The sequence below is a fragment of the Aptenodytes patagonicus genome, chromosome 2 (genome assembly GCF_965638725.1).
Source record: "Aptenodytes patagonicus chromosome 2, bAptPat1.pri.cur, whole genome shotgun sequence".
NCBI lineage: Eukaryota > Metazoa > Chordata > Aves > Sphenisciformes > Spheniscidae > Aptenodytes > Aptenodytes patagonicus.
The window spans coordinates 20,978,874-20,998,133 of NC_134950.1; the positions used below are offsets into that span (position 1 = coordinate 20,978,874).

Here is a 19,260-nt window from a genome sequence, read left to right on the forward strand (position 1 = left end):
AGATAGAGTTCACCACAGATGTTTTTTCAGTGTTATGTTCACATGTGACAAGGCCCAAGAGCACCTCACCATTGCATGAGGAATCATACACATCTATTTTCATTCACTGACCCGAGCCAGCAGGAGTGATGTATTTTTGTACTGAAACACTCAAACCGTAATATACCACTAAGAGGTGCATTTCAATATTTTGCATGTTTACAGCATGTAATAAGAGCTTGTGCTTTGTTGTGAAGTCTATGCCATCTACTACACCTTCAGGGGAACATCTGGAATACGACTAGGCATGTACTGCTGAAGTAGGAATCAAAAAAAATACCTTAGGTCTTGAGCCACCAAATTAGCCTGTAGAAACTGAAGAGTAAAGTAAGTTTTTCCACTTCTTCCTACCTGTTCAATAGGAACATGGAAGTTTGAGTGCCTCTTCTACTTTATCTTCTACTTGCGGAGCACTGCTTCTAATGAAGAAATCGTTACACAAAAGGAAGGCAGCAACTGTTGCCAACAAATTTCATTCACGAGAGCTCTCTCTGCCTTGTTGCAAGTCTACTGACAAAAAAAGGCTGGGCTGACCGGATCACAAGCAGATTTGGGTCTGGCATTTTACTGCTCTCACCCCATACGATGTAGGGAGGCAGACACCTGACTTGGACTGAATAAACTGCTGGCATTCTCAAATGCAGCCATCTTCCTCCAGGTTCATTAGGGCAAGTTAAGCATTTACTTTGGAGGAACAATTGCTCCTCACCCAGTCTTAATGTCTGAAATTTAGGCATATCTGCACCTACGTTAATGCTGAGATTCACAAAAGTTTAATTCACTTAAACATTTGCGAGCAACAGATTATTGACATCTGACTTTTCTGCAGGCTCCTGTAGGCCCACCAGAATTCACTGTGGACAAGACTACGCTTTAACAGTTTCATATAATGCATATACTAACACTGGGGGCAGAGAGGCAAGGACAGACCTAAGCTGCAGGGCAAACTTCCCAGCTGAACTGCACTTCAGTGACAGAGGAGATGGGGAACTTTCCCATTTTCTCCTTTACGGAACGTAGCAGAGAAATTAATTTCTGTAATTTTTCTTTAAACACATTTAGCAACAGAATGGACCAGTGGCACTCTACTTCTTAATCTCAACATATTGTTTAGTTGATATTTTCTTGCATATTGGAACACCCAGATATATGTGCATTTATACTTACCATATAGGATAAAAACAAGATTATAGGATTAGAGATAGGTAACATTAGATCAATTGACATTTGAGGGAAAAAAAGACTAGCCTTCAAGCTCACAAGCCCTCTTCAAATCTCTCCTTGCCTTTAAATCCTTAGATTAGCTGTGTTACAATGTAATCGCTACCATGCATCATAAATCTATAGCTCACTGCAGATAACTTCTTAAGCTTCCCGTTCATAGTCATCCCAATGCAATGTTAAAAACAACACCAAAAACTTTTGCCATTTTCCCAACAAAATATTTATTTCCACTGGGTATGAAAACCATACATGTGATATGACTAATGATTTGCCTCATACTGTCCTCCATCATTTAGCTTTGAGTAGGCAGTACCATGCAAAGCCTTGTGAAGTGGGAAAAGTATTTACAGGTTTTGTGTAAGAAATATTAAATATTGATATAATTTATGATGTATGGAAGTGTTTCATGTAGGTTAAATATTTTATAACTTTTTTTTTTTACATAAAGATGTGTGACAAGTTTATCCATGCAAAGTAGGTGGAGAAAATAAATCTGAATTCATTAAAAAACAACCAAAGTACTCCATTAATTATCCAGTCTAACTCTCCTAACTATACTGTAACTGTTACATTCTTGTGAAACTAGAGTGAACTCTGCTGAATTTAAATATTCTATTTAAATTTTAAGTAGTAAGATGATAAAAGTCAGAAACTGCTTGATTAAAGCAGTCTTTGTAGATTTTAAGACCTGCTTTCCTATTTCTGACTTGCTTCAAAAATAAAACCCTTAATCTTTCAGACAAAGAGCGAGCAACTCTTAGTAACTCTCATGGTAGTTTAGCACATTATTTTCTTAAATACTGTATTTGCCCCCAAATGTTTTATTTGAAATGAATTTCCTTCCGATAAATAACATTTCCCTCATTTTCCTGTCTGAGGCTTGTGCTGCTCTTGCAAGGGTTGTGTAGTTTGCTAGGAAAGCAGAAGTTCCTTCCTTGGTATTGAAAAACTTGCCTCATCTTCTGTAGGAACTGTGAAGTACATTTTCCGTATTCTGAATGTACTTTTCATGCTTAAGTGACAGCATGGAATTTGTATCAGAAGAAATAAATTTGGCTTTCACACCTTTGTATTTTTTCAGGTCTTACACAACAGTTGCTGCAGTGGCTTGAAGCAAGTGGATGGTTCACTGGATGTGTATCGCACCCACTGGAAGTCAGCTTCCTCCTCCATGGCAGTATTTCCTTCTTTAAAATGTTTCTGTACAGCCAGGGTTCAGTATTACAGCTCATTTTTAAAACAAGGGAAGGCTACTGAAATAAAATTAGCTGTAGTGGAAAGTATAACATTTGTGGTGAGATGTTCCATCACCACTGATCACGCAACAAATATTGACAAGCCCTGTTGCCACAGCTACTTCAGCTGCTATGTATACATTGCACCACACCAACATCTCAACTAAAGTCACTCCTGCCACCACAGGGCACAGTGAAAGTAGTTTAGCGTCCAACAGCATGTGTGCTACTAGCAGCATAACTATTACAACAGAAACTCAACAAGGATTAAAAGCTTGTCAGATAAGCAGGACAGCAGAAAGCAGAGCTTAAACAGACCTGACGTTGGTGATACTGCAGTGGGACAGCCAGCAGGACCACTTTGGTTTGTACATAATACACTAAGCATACACCATTCACTCAGCTGGACACTCTCTCTCTCTCTCTGCTCCAGTACCACAGTGTAGCTCTATTTCACATTGCAGTAGCATGTATTCTTAAAGGGAGCCAGAGCAGAGATTTGATCCCATAATTGAGTTCCCTGTTGCTGTGACAGTAGTAAAACACCCCAATGACGTGTTCATTTACAAAGGAAGAACATAAAAGTGAGATTTAAGTCCTCAATGAGGAATACTGGAGAGTATCGAAATCAAGATTATTTTTTAATTTGAAATTGAGAGTAGTAAATGTTTTTACTCCTCTTCAAAGACTGGATTTTATGCAGACATGCTAACCCCTATACAAAAAAAAAATCTCATGAAGTATATATAGGTGAGCAGGAGGATGCAAGCACAAGCCATATGTGAGAAACCATGTCCTTTTGCAGATTATACAAAAGCAGTAATTAACATAAATAGGATTTAGAGCTAAAAGATGATGTGGTAAGAATCCCAGGTATCCGAGCAAAACATCGTTAGTCAATGAGTACATCCGAGTACTGTATGCTGAGAGTCTTCTGGCACTGAACTCTTTCAAAATGTAGCTCATAAAGCCTTCAGCACGTGTCAAACCCCAACTCTTTACAATCATAGAAGCAAACCTTGCCAGAAAGATGGAAAGGAATTACACTGCAGAAAATTCATATTGAATTGAAGGCAGGAGGTACATCAAGACAGTGCGTTTGATCTCATCTATACAGTCTTTTATATGTGTCATACAGAAGTTAACTACACCTTTGGTTAACAAAATTCATGGTCTTTCATTAACAGACATACATTACTCTCTGTCGATCCTTTACACAGCTAGTCACACCACTAAGTGTTACCACAGTCACTTATACTTTAACTCGAATGCCTTTCTGTTCCTTAACTAATTTAGTATTTATACAAGTGTGATTGTTACTGTACTGCTTACTATACTGTTCTTGATTTCCACTTTTTTCTTCCCCATGTGCCTTTCCAAGACTGGTTCAATACTCAGAGACATTCAGCCACTGAGGATTTTCTGTGCTTTTATATAATTCTTCAAAGTATAATTCTTTATAAAATTCTTCACAGTAGCATTTAAAATCTAAAATAGGCTTTATTTGCAATAGGAGCTTAGGATAGAGACTAAGCACTTGAATTAATTGGTTTTGTCAGCAAGGGTAATCTGAGACTTCCCCCCCCTTGAAAATGGCCGAAGACAGTATTTCACTCTCACTGCTTCCCACTGGTCTTTCAAAAACCAAAAATCCCAAAAAGGATGAGCAAATGCATCCTATATATTCAGTAAAGTTATTAAATTAACTGCAGTAATCTGCATTTGTGCTTAAGTAAACTCCAACTTCTAAATAAACTCCAACTCAAGTTTATTTTTACATATATTTAGATTTATTTGCTATACATCACTGTGACCTTATAGGACTTAAAATCCATTACAGGATTTTTTTTTGTTGTTGTAATAATCAGCCTTAACTCCACAAAGACAATAATACTGCTGTGGAAGACCAAAGGGGAGAAAAGCCATTTCAATTTATTTACAGTTCCTTATTTTGTAAACATTTAGTCTACACATTGCACTAAGTTCTAATAAGGATAAAGAGCTATACATAGAGACAGGAAACAAAGCCCTGTATTTCTATTCATATTGAGCATTAGCGTATTATAGATGAAACATCTGCCCTTTCTCATTACCATAGCAGTAAGCTGTCTTCAAATAAGTTTTTAAAACTTTCCAGAGATGTAAATATTTTGAAATAATATACAACTACATCTACTTAAGCCAACCCATTTGGCTTTTATTCCATTTCTAGAATAATTTAAAGTGCTATAAGCAACCCGTCAATCAACACTTTTCTATAATAACAAAACTACTTTAAACATTAATTTACAAGATAATATACAATGTTCATCTGAAATAGCTGAAATTTCAGCACAAAGTCAGTCACTGTCACACTTAACAGCAATTTTTTTTTGTTTTGTTTTTTTTGTTTGTTTGTTTTTGCAGAACATAGAATAAAAGCTTTGAAACAAACAGTTTTGTTGAGCTGTTATTGCCACAATGGCTTATCAATTTTCCTACAAAAGTGGACAAGAGCTACTGGAACTGTATTCTAGCCTGTCATTTTTTTTGAGGTCACATGACAGTAAGTTTGCATATTCCACGAGTCTACTGAATTACAATATTGTCTACCTATAGTACATTATCTCATTTTAATCAGAGCTGGTGCTAACTGTAAATTTACAACATAGACCCACTCAAAAACATCACAACTATTTTTTTCTTTGGACAGGAATAAGCTATATTCTTGGAGTTGGTGTGCTACACGGCTACAACAGTATAACAGTATATATCTGACACTTTATGTTGAAGAAAGATGCATCTGTTTCTGTACTTTTAATGCCCTACTATAGCTACAAATTGTTCACTGAGTTTTGCTTGCTTTAGCCTTTTAATTTTGTGGAACTATCATATTCTTACATTCCCTTGCTATTTCATAAGTCCTTGCCACGTAGCTCAATATTGTCAGTATTTGTCCCAAACCTGCAGATCATTAACAGCATGTGCAAAACACTCTTTAATACAATCAGCATGCAGCTAGAACACGTATTAACTGACTTTTTTCTAAACATGAACAATAAACAAGACAAGTAGCACTGTTGACTTTGGATATCTTCTAACTTCACCATACGTGTACTGGTATGTGTTAAGAAGGAATGCTAGGCTTCTCATCTGTTTGTGGCACCATATGAATTAACCCATCATTGGTCCGGACCAATCTCTGCGGTACTGCTACCAAATACCCACACGCAGCTTTCTTATATAGGTTCACAGAGGGCAACTTCATTCATAGACATAATTTAATACAAAAATAGTAACCTATACTCAGTGAAGCAGCCCCCTAACAGGATTGCAGAAAGATGTGTGTGGGAAACCTGGGAGGCAACTGTAATAAGGATAAGAAAATGTAGGCTGCAAGGCTCAAAGTAACTAGTGTTAGTTTTTAGTCTACACGGTCTATATTTTGTAAAAGTGTCTACAGCTTAGAAAAAGTAGGACAGTATATTACAGATGTGAGAGCATGAAAAAAAGTCTTCTATTTCAAAATAATCACTAGATGGCCACGCTGAAGACTTACAAAAAAATTAAAAAGGTAAAATGGTGCATTATATTGCTCCTAGGGATTTTTGAGCTGCACTGATTCTTGTCAGGTTTGGGACAATACCCTGTAGAAATAGTTAAATACTCATTCAAAAGCCCAAATTTCTATGTCTTGAATAATGAAGTCTTCTCGCTTAGAAAGTGTATGATTCCCAAATGTTTTACATGAATGACTTCTTCCATGGTAGAGATCACCATCGAGCCAAAGAGCAAACTCCCCTCTGCAAGACAGACAATATATTAAAGCAAAAGACTGAGGGAGTAAGCATTAAACTTATGAATGTATTTTTCATTCAGAAATGAGGAGGAATTATAGAATTCTTTTTCAACACAAGTACCTCATAGCAGTTGATAAATTTGAAGCCGCAAAGACTTACTTTTTTACTATTATTAATTTGGGATGGGAATATCCCTCTTTCAGATACTCTGAAATAAAAAGCTAACCAGAATTTCTCAGTTTTCAGCCCCTTCCATTTGCATTAAGAAAAAGGCATAACAGTACTCTTATATGTGAGGAGAAAGCTGATAACAAATAAGGGAAACATCCCAGAAGCTTGTGCACTTGCATGGGGGGAAAAAAGGGGTGAGAACATCACATTTCTGAAGACACTGGCATGTCTTGGGATGGTACAGTTTCATTCAAGCCTCTTCTAGTTAGACATAATTTTCACATTTACCTATCTTCAGAATCATACTATTTGTGTCCGTTCTGAATATACCAAGACACACATGTAAGTAGAGCATGCAAGGCATCATAACCTTGCAGGGCTAAAACTTGATGCCACACTATGCTGAAGACAAACCTCCTGTTTAAGCTTCCTGAACGTAGGAAGCTAAACATCTGACATTAAATCTTTCTTGGCTGATAACTGCTGAGTCTTGAGCTATCAAACTGAAGTCAATTCCGAATTTTCTTTTCAAAGGTGTGCAGACATACGCACTTTTAACAGACTAACGACAAAAAGAAATTATAACTTACCCTCCTCCACCAAAAGCAAGGGAGTCCATGTCTCCTTTAATGAAGAACATGTTGTCTCCTGTCCATTTGAAAACCTAATGAAAAACACCAAAACAGACTAGTAAGTTAGAATATCTGAACTTCTTGTTTGGGTGGAGGGGAAGCCAAACACCAGTAAAGACAGACTATGGGTGGCTGGAGGCCAATTTAATGAAGTTACCAAGTTTACACAGAAAATTCAGGGAAAAGATACATGCAGACAAAAATTCTCTTACGTTTTATACTATTTAAAATAAGACCATTCCAAAAGAGGTAATCTTTGAGCACTGAAACTTCTACACAATGAAAAATACCAAGAAAATATGCTTAGGTTAGATGATATGCCCTTTAAAAGGATGTAGTTTGTGAATTTTCAGACAGATACCTGGCAGAATTTAGAATAGTAGAAAAGTCTTCAATACAACAAAAGAGTCAGGTTGAATACGTTTTTCACTATGCAAACACTACCGATTTACTGTGCACTTAGCTATTTTGTGGAAAAACTAGCATGATGAAATTTTTTGGGTGAACTCCTATAATTTTTCAGATTATTTACGGTTAGATTTATTCAGTAAGTATCTTAAGATAATTGATAGGACAAGAGGAAATGGCCTCAAGTTGCGTCAGGGGAGGTTTAGATTGGACATGAGGAAAAATGTCTTCACTGAAAGAGTGGTTAAACATTGGAACAGGCTGCCCAGGGAAGCGGTTGAGTCCCCATCCCTGGAGGTATTTAAAAGACGTGTAGACGTGACACTTAGGGACATGGTTTAGTGGGCATGGTGGTGGTGGGTTGACGGTTGGACTGGATGATCTTAGAGGTCTTTTCCAACCTTAATGATTCTATGATTCTATGACAATGCATATGGGGAAAAACAGCAAAAGCATATGAAGCTCTTACTACTTACCTCAAAATCTGGAGAAAAAGTGAACATAAAGGTCTCTCCAGTCCCATAAAAGCCATCACTCACTTTAAACGGTTCAGATGCTAGTGCACCAAAAACCTGTAACAAAAATATGCAAGAGAAAATACTTAAGAAAAACTACACAGCATCTGAGAACCTCTAATGATAGTAACTGATAAACTAATCAGGTTGTAAACATTGCCGAATTTGGAATTCACCACAGGATAAGCCTTACATGGTATCACAGTTCCAAGTGCATTGATTGAGATATGGTATGGTGCTTCGTGGTACAATAAAAAGAAGGTAAGAGGACTCTCTCTCAATAAAAAGTGAACATAGTAAAAAAAAAATAAAAATCAAAGGGATAAAAACTAAACTCAGGAAATTCTCAGAAACGATGTACATATTTTTAAAATTTCAGATCAAAAGGTTCTGCTCCTTCATATGTACCTCCTCTTCCACTTCAAGTAGGCTATTTTAAGCAAGTTCCTAGCTGTAACTAAGTTATTTTTCATGTTATTTATTAATTCCAATCCAAATAACAAGTAACACTGGTTACCCTGTCTTACAACAGAGGCAGATTTTAACTAAGCCTTTGCTGGGTAGTAAAAGTATTTATAATATTCAGTAACAAGAACATTACAACAGTAGTTAAAAAGATCTAAGGACAGATTATTGGATTTTTAAATCCAATTAAAGTAGTATCGATTTCTCAGGAACTAGAATAACTAGAAAAAAAAACCCTGCGTAATTATACAATATCAACTATACCCCGTGAAGTACAACCTTCCCAAAATCAGTATTTCTGTTGGTAGTAGGAAGCTTGTTTCAACATCTGCAAGAGCAGAGTAGATGTAAGTACCAAAGCACTCCTCTAGCACACTCTCATATGTCTGTATAAGAAAGAAAAAAACAAAATAAAGTTTCTGTGTTTTTGTCACATTAAACAGTGAGTTTGAGAAGCATGGGACTGATGAGAGTGAGACATTAAAGTTAGTGTCCTGACTTGGATTATGTTCAGGATATAAAGTAGAAACTATTTTCTTCTGCCCATCCTAAGAAACTCTTTAGCTGTAGGTAGGTTTTCCAAGCATTCCTTTCCATGTTGAGCTCTATAGTAGCTGTTAGCAAACACAAAACTAGGTGAGCACGAACTTCAGATCAGGAACTCAAGGATTATATACAGCTATCAAGCATCTAATAAAGACTGCCTCAGCTCGATTTTGAGTTACCAGTTCAGAACAACCACTGTCAGAAAATTCCTTATTTCTCAGGAATTTTATGCGGTCCAGAAAGTTTCTTGTTCAGAAACTTCTAATTGAAATAGAAGATAGCAAGCCTGAAAGAAGAGTCATGTAAAGAAAGGATGAGCTCATTATGAAACAAGACACCCGCCTGCCCTCAATACACAATCTTCCACTGACTTGTTACGAGAAAAAAAAATTAGTAGTCTTCTAAAGAATATCGGGGTAATTTTCTTCAAACATCCTAATAATGCACATCAGACTGCATCTTAAGTCTAACAGATCAATCATGCCAATAGCAGATGTTTTGAAATCTTGTTGAATTCAAGCATTAATCTCTTGCAATGAACTTTTAATAATTTTGGAAAAAAGTATGCCCAATAGCAAAGAAAATTAACTTGATGCAGGTAGCACTGCACATTTTAGAAGTCACCATTGAGATCCCATTGTTAAGAGCAGAAGAGAGGTAGGACTTACATACCGAACTTCCTTTAAGTCATAACACCTACAGAAGCTTCCTTATATTATTATTACTACTTTATTTATTTATATTATGTATTTTTAAGAACAAAATATCACTACAGTGACAAGATACTTTACTCATGTGTAAAACTGTTCCTTTACTTAAATGAAGAGAATTACGTTTGAGCATACATATGACCAGTATTTACACTCTAAAATCCGATTCTCTGGAGGATTTTTAAATTTACTTGACAAAGTGATGAAATAAAAGTATCACAGTCAGCTAAAGGTGCTGACTTTCAAAGACCTGTATCAGTTTCAGATGCATTGTTAAAGACCAAACTCAGTCTAAAAGTTTGAAGTTCCATGAACTGAGGTGCAAGTTTCTGTACCTCTGTTTTAATGCAAGCTCACAAGAGAACTAGCCCAATCCTCTTTTTGCACAGACATTTATTTCATTCAACATATAGGATCAAACACTGGCAAGACATTTCTCTGTTATCCCCCAGTCTAAATGACGAGAACAGGCTTAAGAGAGAACGAAACTACCATTTATGTTTTGCTTTCTGGGAAAATCAGACCAAAATGAAGGAATTCTTTAAAGAAGAAATGTTTGTTTTCCTGTTACTCTCCAGAAGGCTTTTTTGTTTTGCCTTTTTTTGTGTGTGTGTTTTTTTTTTTTTTTTTTTTTTTAAGGTAGGCTTGAAATGAGTCCCCAGTGTTATCCCATCAGTTATGAGTCCTACAGCTTTTTATACTTTTCTTTTTTTAGCCCATAACTAGTTAGATGGCCTCATGGGTCAGAGAAAGTTCAAGTGAGAGTTGACCAAGTATAATATCCAACACAAGATTTGTAGTAAATCGTGCTCAGAACATTAAGTGATCATATAGTCAAACAGTAGCAACAATAGTTTAAAAAAAGAAAGAAAGAAAAAAAGACCAGAGAAGTCCACCTTAATTCTGGCATGATAGGTGAGGAAATGCTTATTAGAACAACAAGGGGCAGGGGGGGGAGAGGAAAATGAAATTAGGAATTAAGTAGATCTGAACATTGCTATTTGACATTTGTGGAAAATCAGCTGGCTTAAACAATCACACTCATTTAGTCTAGTACTACAAAGACATGCAAAGTGTTCTCTTCCCCCACAATTTGTGAAGAACTCAAAGTTTACATTATAGAGACGGCAGTTAAAACTGCTGTTTGATTTCAGGTTTAAATTAAGAGAAGCAATAGTTGTCCTATTATAGAATCATAGAATAGTTTGGATTGGAAGGGAATACTAACTCTAAAAACCTTTTTCTAAAAATAGCTTGGCTCAGTTGAAATATGTTTTAAGTAAGAAGACTTTACAGAGTGATTCAGACTAGATGATGACATTTTAGATTGATAGTAGTCAATCGTTCTAAGCTGGTACTTCGGGTATTGCTGAAAAGTCTCTATGAGTAAAGGCTGGGAGAGGGATTCTTCTATGCATGCTTTACTTAGTTTTGGCTAAGGCTTTTAATGACAATTATAAAATCAGGTCTTCCATTAGAACTTTAAGCATTATTGGTTCATTGTCCTTCAAGGACAACACACCAAATATCAAAGCCTTAGATACTAAGTATTTGATTACCCTAATCCTCAAGTTTCTATCAATTGAGTTGTTTAGCAACATAACTTTTTAGGGTTTTATTTGGTTACTTCAGTGTCACAAAACAATTACCTCCAACCCTGATTTCATGCATATTTTCTGCAACACTAGAATTTGAACTTCAAGACCGTATTTCATTTTTACCTGATATTTACTACCTGTTCCACTAACTGTAACTTTTAAGGTTAAAAATTAAATATGAAAGTCAGAAAGAATGCATAATTGCTGGAGTTTATTCTATTGCTGGAGTTCTGCAGAAACCCGTACTCAAATTTTTTTTGTTTCTTTCCCCCCTTCCCCCTTTTTTTTGTTACCTTTATGCACACAATCTCTAAAACGCAGAATAGGTGAGATTTTTTTCCTTCTTGTGATTTCAAGTGTCTGGGGCAGTAGGCTAGACTTCAGAAACCTGGGTGTAACTTCTCTCTGTCAAACATTTTACGACCTTCGACTGTTCTAACTGTATGCAGTTAACTGAACTTAAATAGAGCATCTTTTAGGGTAAAAATCCATACTGAATTAAAATTAAGAGTGATTCATGAACAGAACAAATGGGCTGCTGAAATAAAGAAAACTCCGTATTTAAATAGCTACACGAATATTTTCCAGCAACTCCACAGCAATGTAAAGCCATTGAACCTTCCAATTATTTCTTAATTTATATGTAGCTTCAAACTATCTGAGTCTCTGGATCCTAACTTCTTTTAAGGGCTTAACTTATTCTTTGAAGAGCAGCTCTAGTACCTACATTCAGGTAGCTAAGACATGCCTTAGTTCAGATCAATACCCTCAGGGCTGACATTACATCTAGTAAGTAAATATAAGTAAAAAATGAAGTAAATATAAGATTTCATTAACAACTGACATTCCTTGAGAGGAATTAACCTTCTGTTAAACAACATACAGAGTTATGCCAATCCTAAACTATCTCAGTTCAGCCTCTACACAGGTATGAACTTGTCACACAACACTTATTTCACTGTTTGTCTCAGATCATCTCAGGGCTGTTATTTGTATTCCAGTAAAACACAAAGCTAGTACATCTTAGCTATATGGAAAACCTTACATGTTTTACTTAAGAGACTCTGAAGCTTGCTTCATATACAGATGCAGGAGTATTTTAGTTCTAATTATAGAATAACTTAGGTTATAAAGAACCTCAGATGGTCTCTTGTACAGTTCCCTACTGAAAGGAGGACTAATTCTGAAGCTATATTGGGTTGACTCAGAGTCTTGTCCAGTTAAGCTTTGAGTACCTCCAGGAATCAGGGTTCCACAACCTCTCTATGTACATGTTCTATACAATTCCATCAACAAATCTGGGTCTTGAAAGATCACATTGTTGCTACAAGCAACATTAAAAGAATCATGCTTTACAGCAAAAGAGCAATTTGCTTCCCAACAGTTAATTTAGTCCTTTGAGAAGTGATGTCTATAGAGTTTCTGCATGAGATTGGATTGTTGTGGCTAGTTGTTGGGAGTGGGTACCTAAAACTCCCAAGTTCTAGGCTCCGTGTCTCACACTTTTCCAGTGTATATAATACAATCTGAAGAATGACTTATTGTAAAACTAGATAGTCCTTTAGTTAACTGCATTAATTCCACTTCTGGAACACCACTTGAGTGACTCATGCTCAGGAATTAGGTGTGTCGTGGTTTAACCTCAGTTGGCAACTGAGCACCACACAGCTGCTCGCTCACTCCCCCCCCCCCCCCCAGTGGGATGGGGGACAGAATTGGAAGAGCACAAGTGAGAAAAACTTGTGGGTTGAGATAAAAACAGTTTAATAATTGAAATATTTAATAATAATAATAATAATAATACACAAAGCAAGCGATGCACACTGCAACTGCTCACAACCTGCCAACCGATACCCAGTCAGTCCCCAAGCAGCAGCCCCCCCTGGCCAACCTTCCCCAGTTTATGTACTGAGCATGACATCACATAGTATGGAATGTTTCTTTGGCCAGTTTGGCTGTGCTCCCCTCCCAGCTTCTTGTGTACCTGCAGCCTTCTCAGTCAGTAGAGCATAGGAAGCTAAAAAGTCCTTGACTAGTGTAAGCACTACCTAGCAACAACTAAAACATCGGTGCTTTATCAACTTTCTTCTCATCCTAAATCCAAAACACAGCACTGTACCAGCTTCTAGGAAGGAAATTAACTCTATCCCTGCCCAAACCAGGACAAGGTGTTAATTTCTTTTTAAAAGGCTGTCAGAGTAGACACCAGAGCTTGGTGTCTTCACTAACAGAAGCACATACCAGTAGATAGACAGCCAGTCCATAACAACTGTAATGTAGATATCTATAGATTTCTTGGGCACCTTTATTAAAGGATCTCCTAGAATTGACTACGGCAGGCAATTCAGGTGGCTTCAGATTCCAACCTTCAACTAGACAATGTTCAGCTTTTACACAAATAAAGCTTTAGTTTGTGAAAGCTGAGTGTTTTGGCTGCTTTTTTTTTTTTTTTTTTGACAGCCCTTTAAGTAAAATTGTTAATTGATTTTGAAAAGAAATCAAGATTGGAGAAGGTTTTGGAAAAAAAGAAAAATAGGGTGAGGCTTAGCAGCCTTTAATGAACCGTAATATGAAAAGTTACAAGGTACTTGTTGAGGTGTTAGAGTGTGTCCAGAGAAGGGCAACGAGGCTGGTGAGGGGTCTGGAGAACAAGTCTTATGAAGAGCAGCTGAAGGAACTGGGGTTGTTTAGCCTGGAGAAAAGGAGGCTGAGGGGAGACCTCATCGCTCTCTACAACTACCTGAAAGGAGGTTGTAGCGAGGTGGGTGTCGGTCTCTTCTCCCAAGTAACTAGCGATAGGACAAGAGGAAATGGCCTCAAGTTGTGCCAGGGGAGGTATAGATTGGACATGAGGAAAAATGTCTTTACTGAAAGAGTGGTTAAACATTGGAACAGGCTGCCCAGGGAAGCGGTTGAGTCCCCATCCCTGGAGGTATTTAAAAGACGTGTAGATGTGACACTTAGGGACATGGTTTAGTGGGCATGGTGGTGGTGGGTTGACGGTTGGACTCGATCTTAGAGGTCTTTTCCAACCTTAATGATTCTATGATTCTAAGGTACACTTGGCTCCTTACTCAACTTAATGTCAACATCAGATAAAGACTGTCTTCATAAATATGGACAAAGAACAGGGTCTCAGAGGAAGTAGCTCAACAAATAAATTAATTCTAGTTTGAAGGAAAAGTACCTCAACTAAGGATAAGACAAAACCAGTATCTTTCATAAACATAGAAGCTACAAAGTGGGCAGAACAAGGAATGCCAAAAAGGAGTGAGGAACTACGCTCAGCAAATAGCAAGAAACTATCTGGTCATAATTCTGTCATTCTTCAAAAAGGCTTAATCTCATTTGGGATCTTCTCTGAACTAGATGGCTTAGAAAACAGGCAGTGATCTTAAAGCATAAAATATGAAAACACCTGGTCTCTCTTAAAGCACATTCTCGAAGGGCATAAATAGTATTTAGCCTAGCACATTGCTAGTGAACTATTTCTAGATACACTCTCCTATAAAAAAGTACCCAGATTCTTTTTCAGTCATAGAAAGCAGTTTTATAGGACTATCTGCCAGGAAGGTACAAGATATTAAAGATGAATTAACTGCTTTCAAAAAAACAATTGCTTCTTTAAAAAATGACCGACCCTGATTAATTACCTTTAAAGGGCATAGTAGGCTACCATTGTCTTATTTTTCATGATTGTAGATCCTTGCATCAAGAGGAGAAAGACTCTACACTGAATTTCCATCGGTTTTGAATTCAAAGATAGCGTAAAATTAATTTTCAGCTGTCAAATGCAAAGATATTTCTCATTAATAGCTTGACAGACAGAACTACTGAAAACACCACTCTCACTACATTGGTGAAGGACTCGGCATGTAAAACTTGCCTGAACCTTCTGTAGCATATGTTGTACGCTGAATACACATGGATTTCACTCACTCTTGTGCAGACCCTAGGTAAGATCTGGTGTACACTGTGAAAGATGTAAGTTCAGGTGGCTACTTGTCCCAATAGGCCAAGGAATGCTTTCATACATGTTCCCGGGCATAAGCCTGTAAGTTGAGATTTGTCATGGTTTGTTTCATAAAAAAATATGACATGTCTATGAATTCCCTGTTTTGGTTGGGCAACCATGACACTTTTTGAACATGCAAGTTGAGGTATTCATATATGGAAGGTCATCTGAATACTTCCATCAACAGAACGATACTATATGCTGGTGGCAAGACAACCCTGTCAGAAAAGGGACATTTTCTTTCTGGGCCAGATAACCAGGTACTAGGAAATAGATATCTTACAAATTAATCTTGAGAAGCTAATAAGGGATTTGGAGAAGGAAAGTTACCAAAGTACATTTAAGAGGCTGATGGGTCTGTTGAGACATCTCAAGTCTACTGAATAGTTTTTTTCTTCATTTACTTTTTAGTCTTGAAGATAAGTTCCCTTTTAAAGAACTTCTGGGAAAGAGTGCTCTACTAGCAGAGATTTAGAAAGGATTTTTCTTCTCAAGGGATCCCTGAGGCAGGAAACAGAAGGAAAAAACAAGTTGTGACTTGAATTAGAAAACATACCCTCCATTTACAGTTTTCAGACCCCTTGAATGATATGAGGCAATATGAGCCCATGCTTCCTGAAAGTAAAAACAGTGGCTACCAAAGTGGGGCAGACAAGCGAAGTAAATGCCACAGATTTTGTAGTGGTTCTGTCAATTCTTCACAACAGCAGTAACTTGCTTCCACGAGAGAGCACAGACATTTCAGAAAGAAAGAATCAGTCTCGTGCTGCCTGTGACGTTCATTTGTTATTAGAATACTCAAGAGAAGATGTTTGCTATTCAAATGGCAAAATGTGATCCCCTTTCTGGAATTCATACCCCAGTCAAAAGGAGAATAAAGCACAACTACAGAGACTCAAGGAACAAAAATTCATTATGCAGCAAAGATCCTGCAGCTCTTGAATGGGGGAGAGATGTTGGCTGCAGCCACAGAATGTACCAAGAAGCACTGGACGCAGCTGGCAATGACATTCCAACTCAACAAGATCTTCCGGCATCAGAAAGTTTGAGAGACTATATTTCTCATGCTTTAAGTGCATTAAAAAAAAAGAATATTAAAAGTAAATCATTGGGTATTATGAGACTGATGCATTGTGACAGTGAACTTGTATCATTAAAGTATTTCCTAGAAATGTAGTATGTCAGAATTGCTTGACAATGAAACATGTTTTTAAAAGCCTCTACGTAACTATCAAGAAAACCAGCTTGATGCACACAATTTTATCTCCCATGATGGACTGATGTGTCAGCCATTCCTTTATACTCCTCAAACATTTTTCTTGATGGGTTGCCTACCTCCATGCAAACATTTTCCTACCTGTCCATCACTGTCCTTGATGACCAACAGCACAGGTGTGTCTAATCCCAGCATAGTTCGATACAAAGTCTTCAAGCTCATGCCATGCTTTGCAGTACTGTAGACAAGAGTCCATGGATATCCAATGGTCCGTGGTGGAAGAGACTTTGTGAGCTGTTAAGATAATGACAACTCTCTTATTTAATACATTTTTTACTATTTTTAAGAATATATTACATATAAATGAAAGCTGATTATGTTCTTCTGAACTACTACAAGTGGCCTTAAAAGCTACTTTAAAACTTCAGACCAACTCTAAAGTTTCACATGTATGTTTTCTATCCCTGGTCTCTCAAGCAGGTTTCTTTTCCTACCTCTACCAGTGACCTGCAGGAGAAGAATGATTTACCAACTGAAGAACATGTGTTTGGTACGGTTTCTAAAAGGTTTATCTAAAGATAGTAAAACCACATAGTTATTCTTGCAATATTGCAAGACTATGCAATACTATGTCTCAGCACTGGGGAACTAGATCACTTAAGTCAACAGGTAACAAACAAGCTGAAGGGTAAAGGATGCTTGCTCTCCTGTTCCTGTGCCTTTGAATGCAATCAGCCTTGATCCAAACCTTCAATAAACGCATTTAATGAGATGACTTTGGACTGGACATCAAGAACTGCAGTGAAAGCCAAGCTGTTTTCAAGGAAGAGTGAAATAAGGGCAAAGACACCGACTAGTGTGGTTATGGTGTATTGAAAGTTATGATAAGAAAAAAAGCAACATTTTTGCTTATGCATTTAATATCACACAAGGTCTTCCTACTGGTGTGTTCTACATTATGGTCATAGCATTTGTGATACATTAATGTACAATACTAAAGAGTGACATATATAAGCTAATACCTTTTCAATTTGTTCTGGCTGTAGTAATTCACTGGGATCGCTAAGATTTGGCCGGAATGCTTCAGGCTCCAGGTCTGTTTTGATATTTGTTGCCTGTTTTGAATTGATATCTTCTCTTGTTGTTATCTACAAAAAGAACAAGAAGAAAGTAAGTATTCGCAATTCTATTAGCAGGGAAGATAAACTCTGCAGGTTTACAGTCATGCAGTTACCCATTTACAGTTACGCGACTCCTTCAAAAGTTAAGAAGTCCATTAGATGTGATCTGATCACGATTTCCACTGCTTCTGATAGCAAGCCGGTACTCAACTATATACTACCAACAAATTACACAGACACCTACTCAGAAGAAAGCTACGGCTTTATGCTAAAAAAACACCAAAAAGAATCCTCATACACAGCTGAAGGACTTCAAATGCTTTTCAGAGGTCAGCTTACAAAGTGCTTACATTTTAATAGTAACATAGCATTTACATTAAATGTAATTAAAAAACCCAGACAGAAGAGGAATTGAAACTTCAACATAGACATTGCTCAGTAGTTTCTGAATCAATACTCTTTTAGAGTACTTGTGAAGGTTTTCAGATATGTAGTAGACGTGGAAAGACTGCTGTCAAGTATTTTGAGTAAAGCATCTGAATGGAGCCCTAAGAATATTGCTGCTCCATAAGCTGATCTGCTGGAGTAGTTATGAGAGTCAAAGAAGAAAGAATTGAGAGGGTGGGGAGAGGAAAGCAGCAGTAATAGTGCTCTAAAACTTATGCTGCATATGAGCTTTGGGGTCTGGCAAAGATGCGCTATGCACAAAGATCCTGTACTAGTTTAAAATAACTGCCCTATACATCCACCCTACTGAGTTGTTGTAGATCACCATTTAGTGGAGGTGGCAGAAGGCCACAAAACTCCTCATCAGCTATCATAGTTTACAACAGCTTCTTATCCCAGTCCACGTTCATCGGCACTTTCAAGCTAAAGTGCCATGTGTTGAGAACTAGACTAGCTGAGACCCAAACAGGTTTCCTTCTATAAATCTTGCTGCAGGGATAGTTCAAACTTGCTGTGGGGATAGTGAAATCTGACAGAGGAGTAGGACAAAGTGAAGGAAGTTAGTAAATTAAGCCACTGCAGCAAGACTCATTAAAATATTGAGAGTTTTGCTAAAGAAAAAAAAAAAACTTAACAAGAATGAGTGCATCTGAATAATTTATCAGCCTGAACTAAGTTTCAGTGAAAGTCAGACTGTCCAAATTATTTAAAGCTTGAATCCTGAGAAGTTCAAGAAAATACCTGCCAAAAACGCCTGTCAACTCCAGAGTAATAACCAGTGTTTGCCACACACCTCATACGCTAAACATACAGGACAACTATGATATTTCACATACCGCCATGATAAACTTTGCCAAGATTTTGCGAAGAGAGTTTTCTTAGTTAACAAAAGAAAAGCCAAATCAAAGAAAACTGAAATACAGATAAGACTATTTAAACAAATACAGCCACCTGAGCCGAAAAAAAAAGGATATCCCTTTCCCTCAAGAACTATGAAAAGCTACTATCACAAACTCCTGTTAAAAATAGGCTTATAAAGTTGAAGTATCAAAGTATATTCATACAATAACTTAATTACGATATTAATTCTTTACTCAAGAAAAGGTGCACTTAAAGAAAGTGAGTATCAAGCAAGCAAA

At 37.1% G+C, this 19,260-nt stretch overlaps 1 protein-coding gene across 9 annotated transcripts in view; it reads right to left on the reverse strand.

Annotated features, from left to right (window-relative positions):
- Positions 1-4,249: 4,249 nt before the first annotated feature.
- The window catches only part of OXR1 (oxidation resistance 1), a 305,203-nt gene continuing 290,192 nt past the window's right edge, over positions 4,250-19,260 (reverse strand). For all 9 annotated transcript variants that reach the window (XM_076329243.1, XM_076329239.1, XM_076329242.1 and 6 more), the window contains 5 exons: positions 17,576-17,701; positions 16,695-16,847; positions 7,965-8,060; positions 7,039-7,112; positions 4,250-6,280 (listed from right to left, as the gene is read on the reverse strand). In XM_076329243.1, the coding sequence (XP_076185358.1) occupies positions 6,145-6,280; positions 7,039-7,112; positions 7,965-8,060; positions 16,695-16,847; positions 17,576-17,701 (585 nt within the window). In that variant the 3' untranslated portion in view covers positions 4,250-6,144. The remainder of the gene's footprint in view (positions 6,281-7,038; positions 7,113-7,964; positions 8,061-16,694; positions 16,848-17,575; positions 17,702-19,260) is intronic.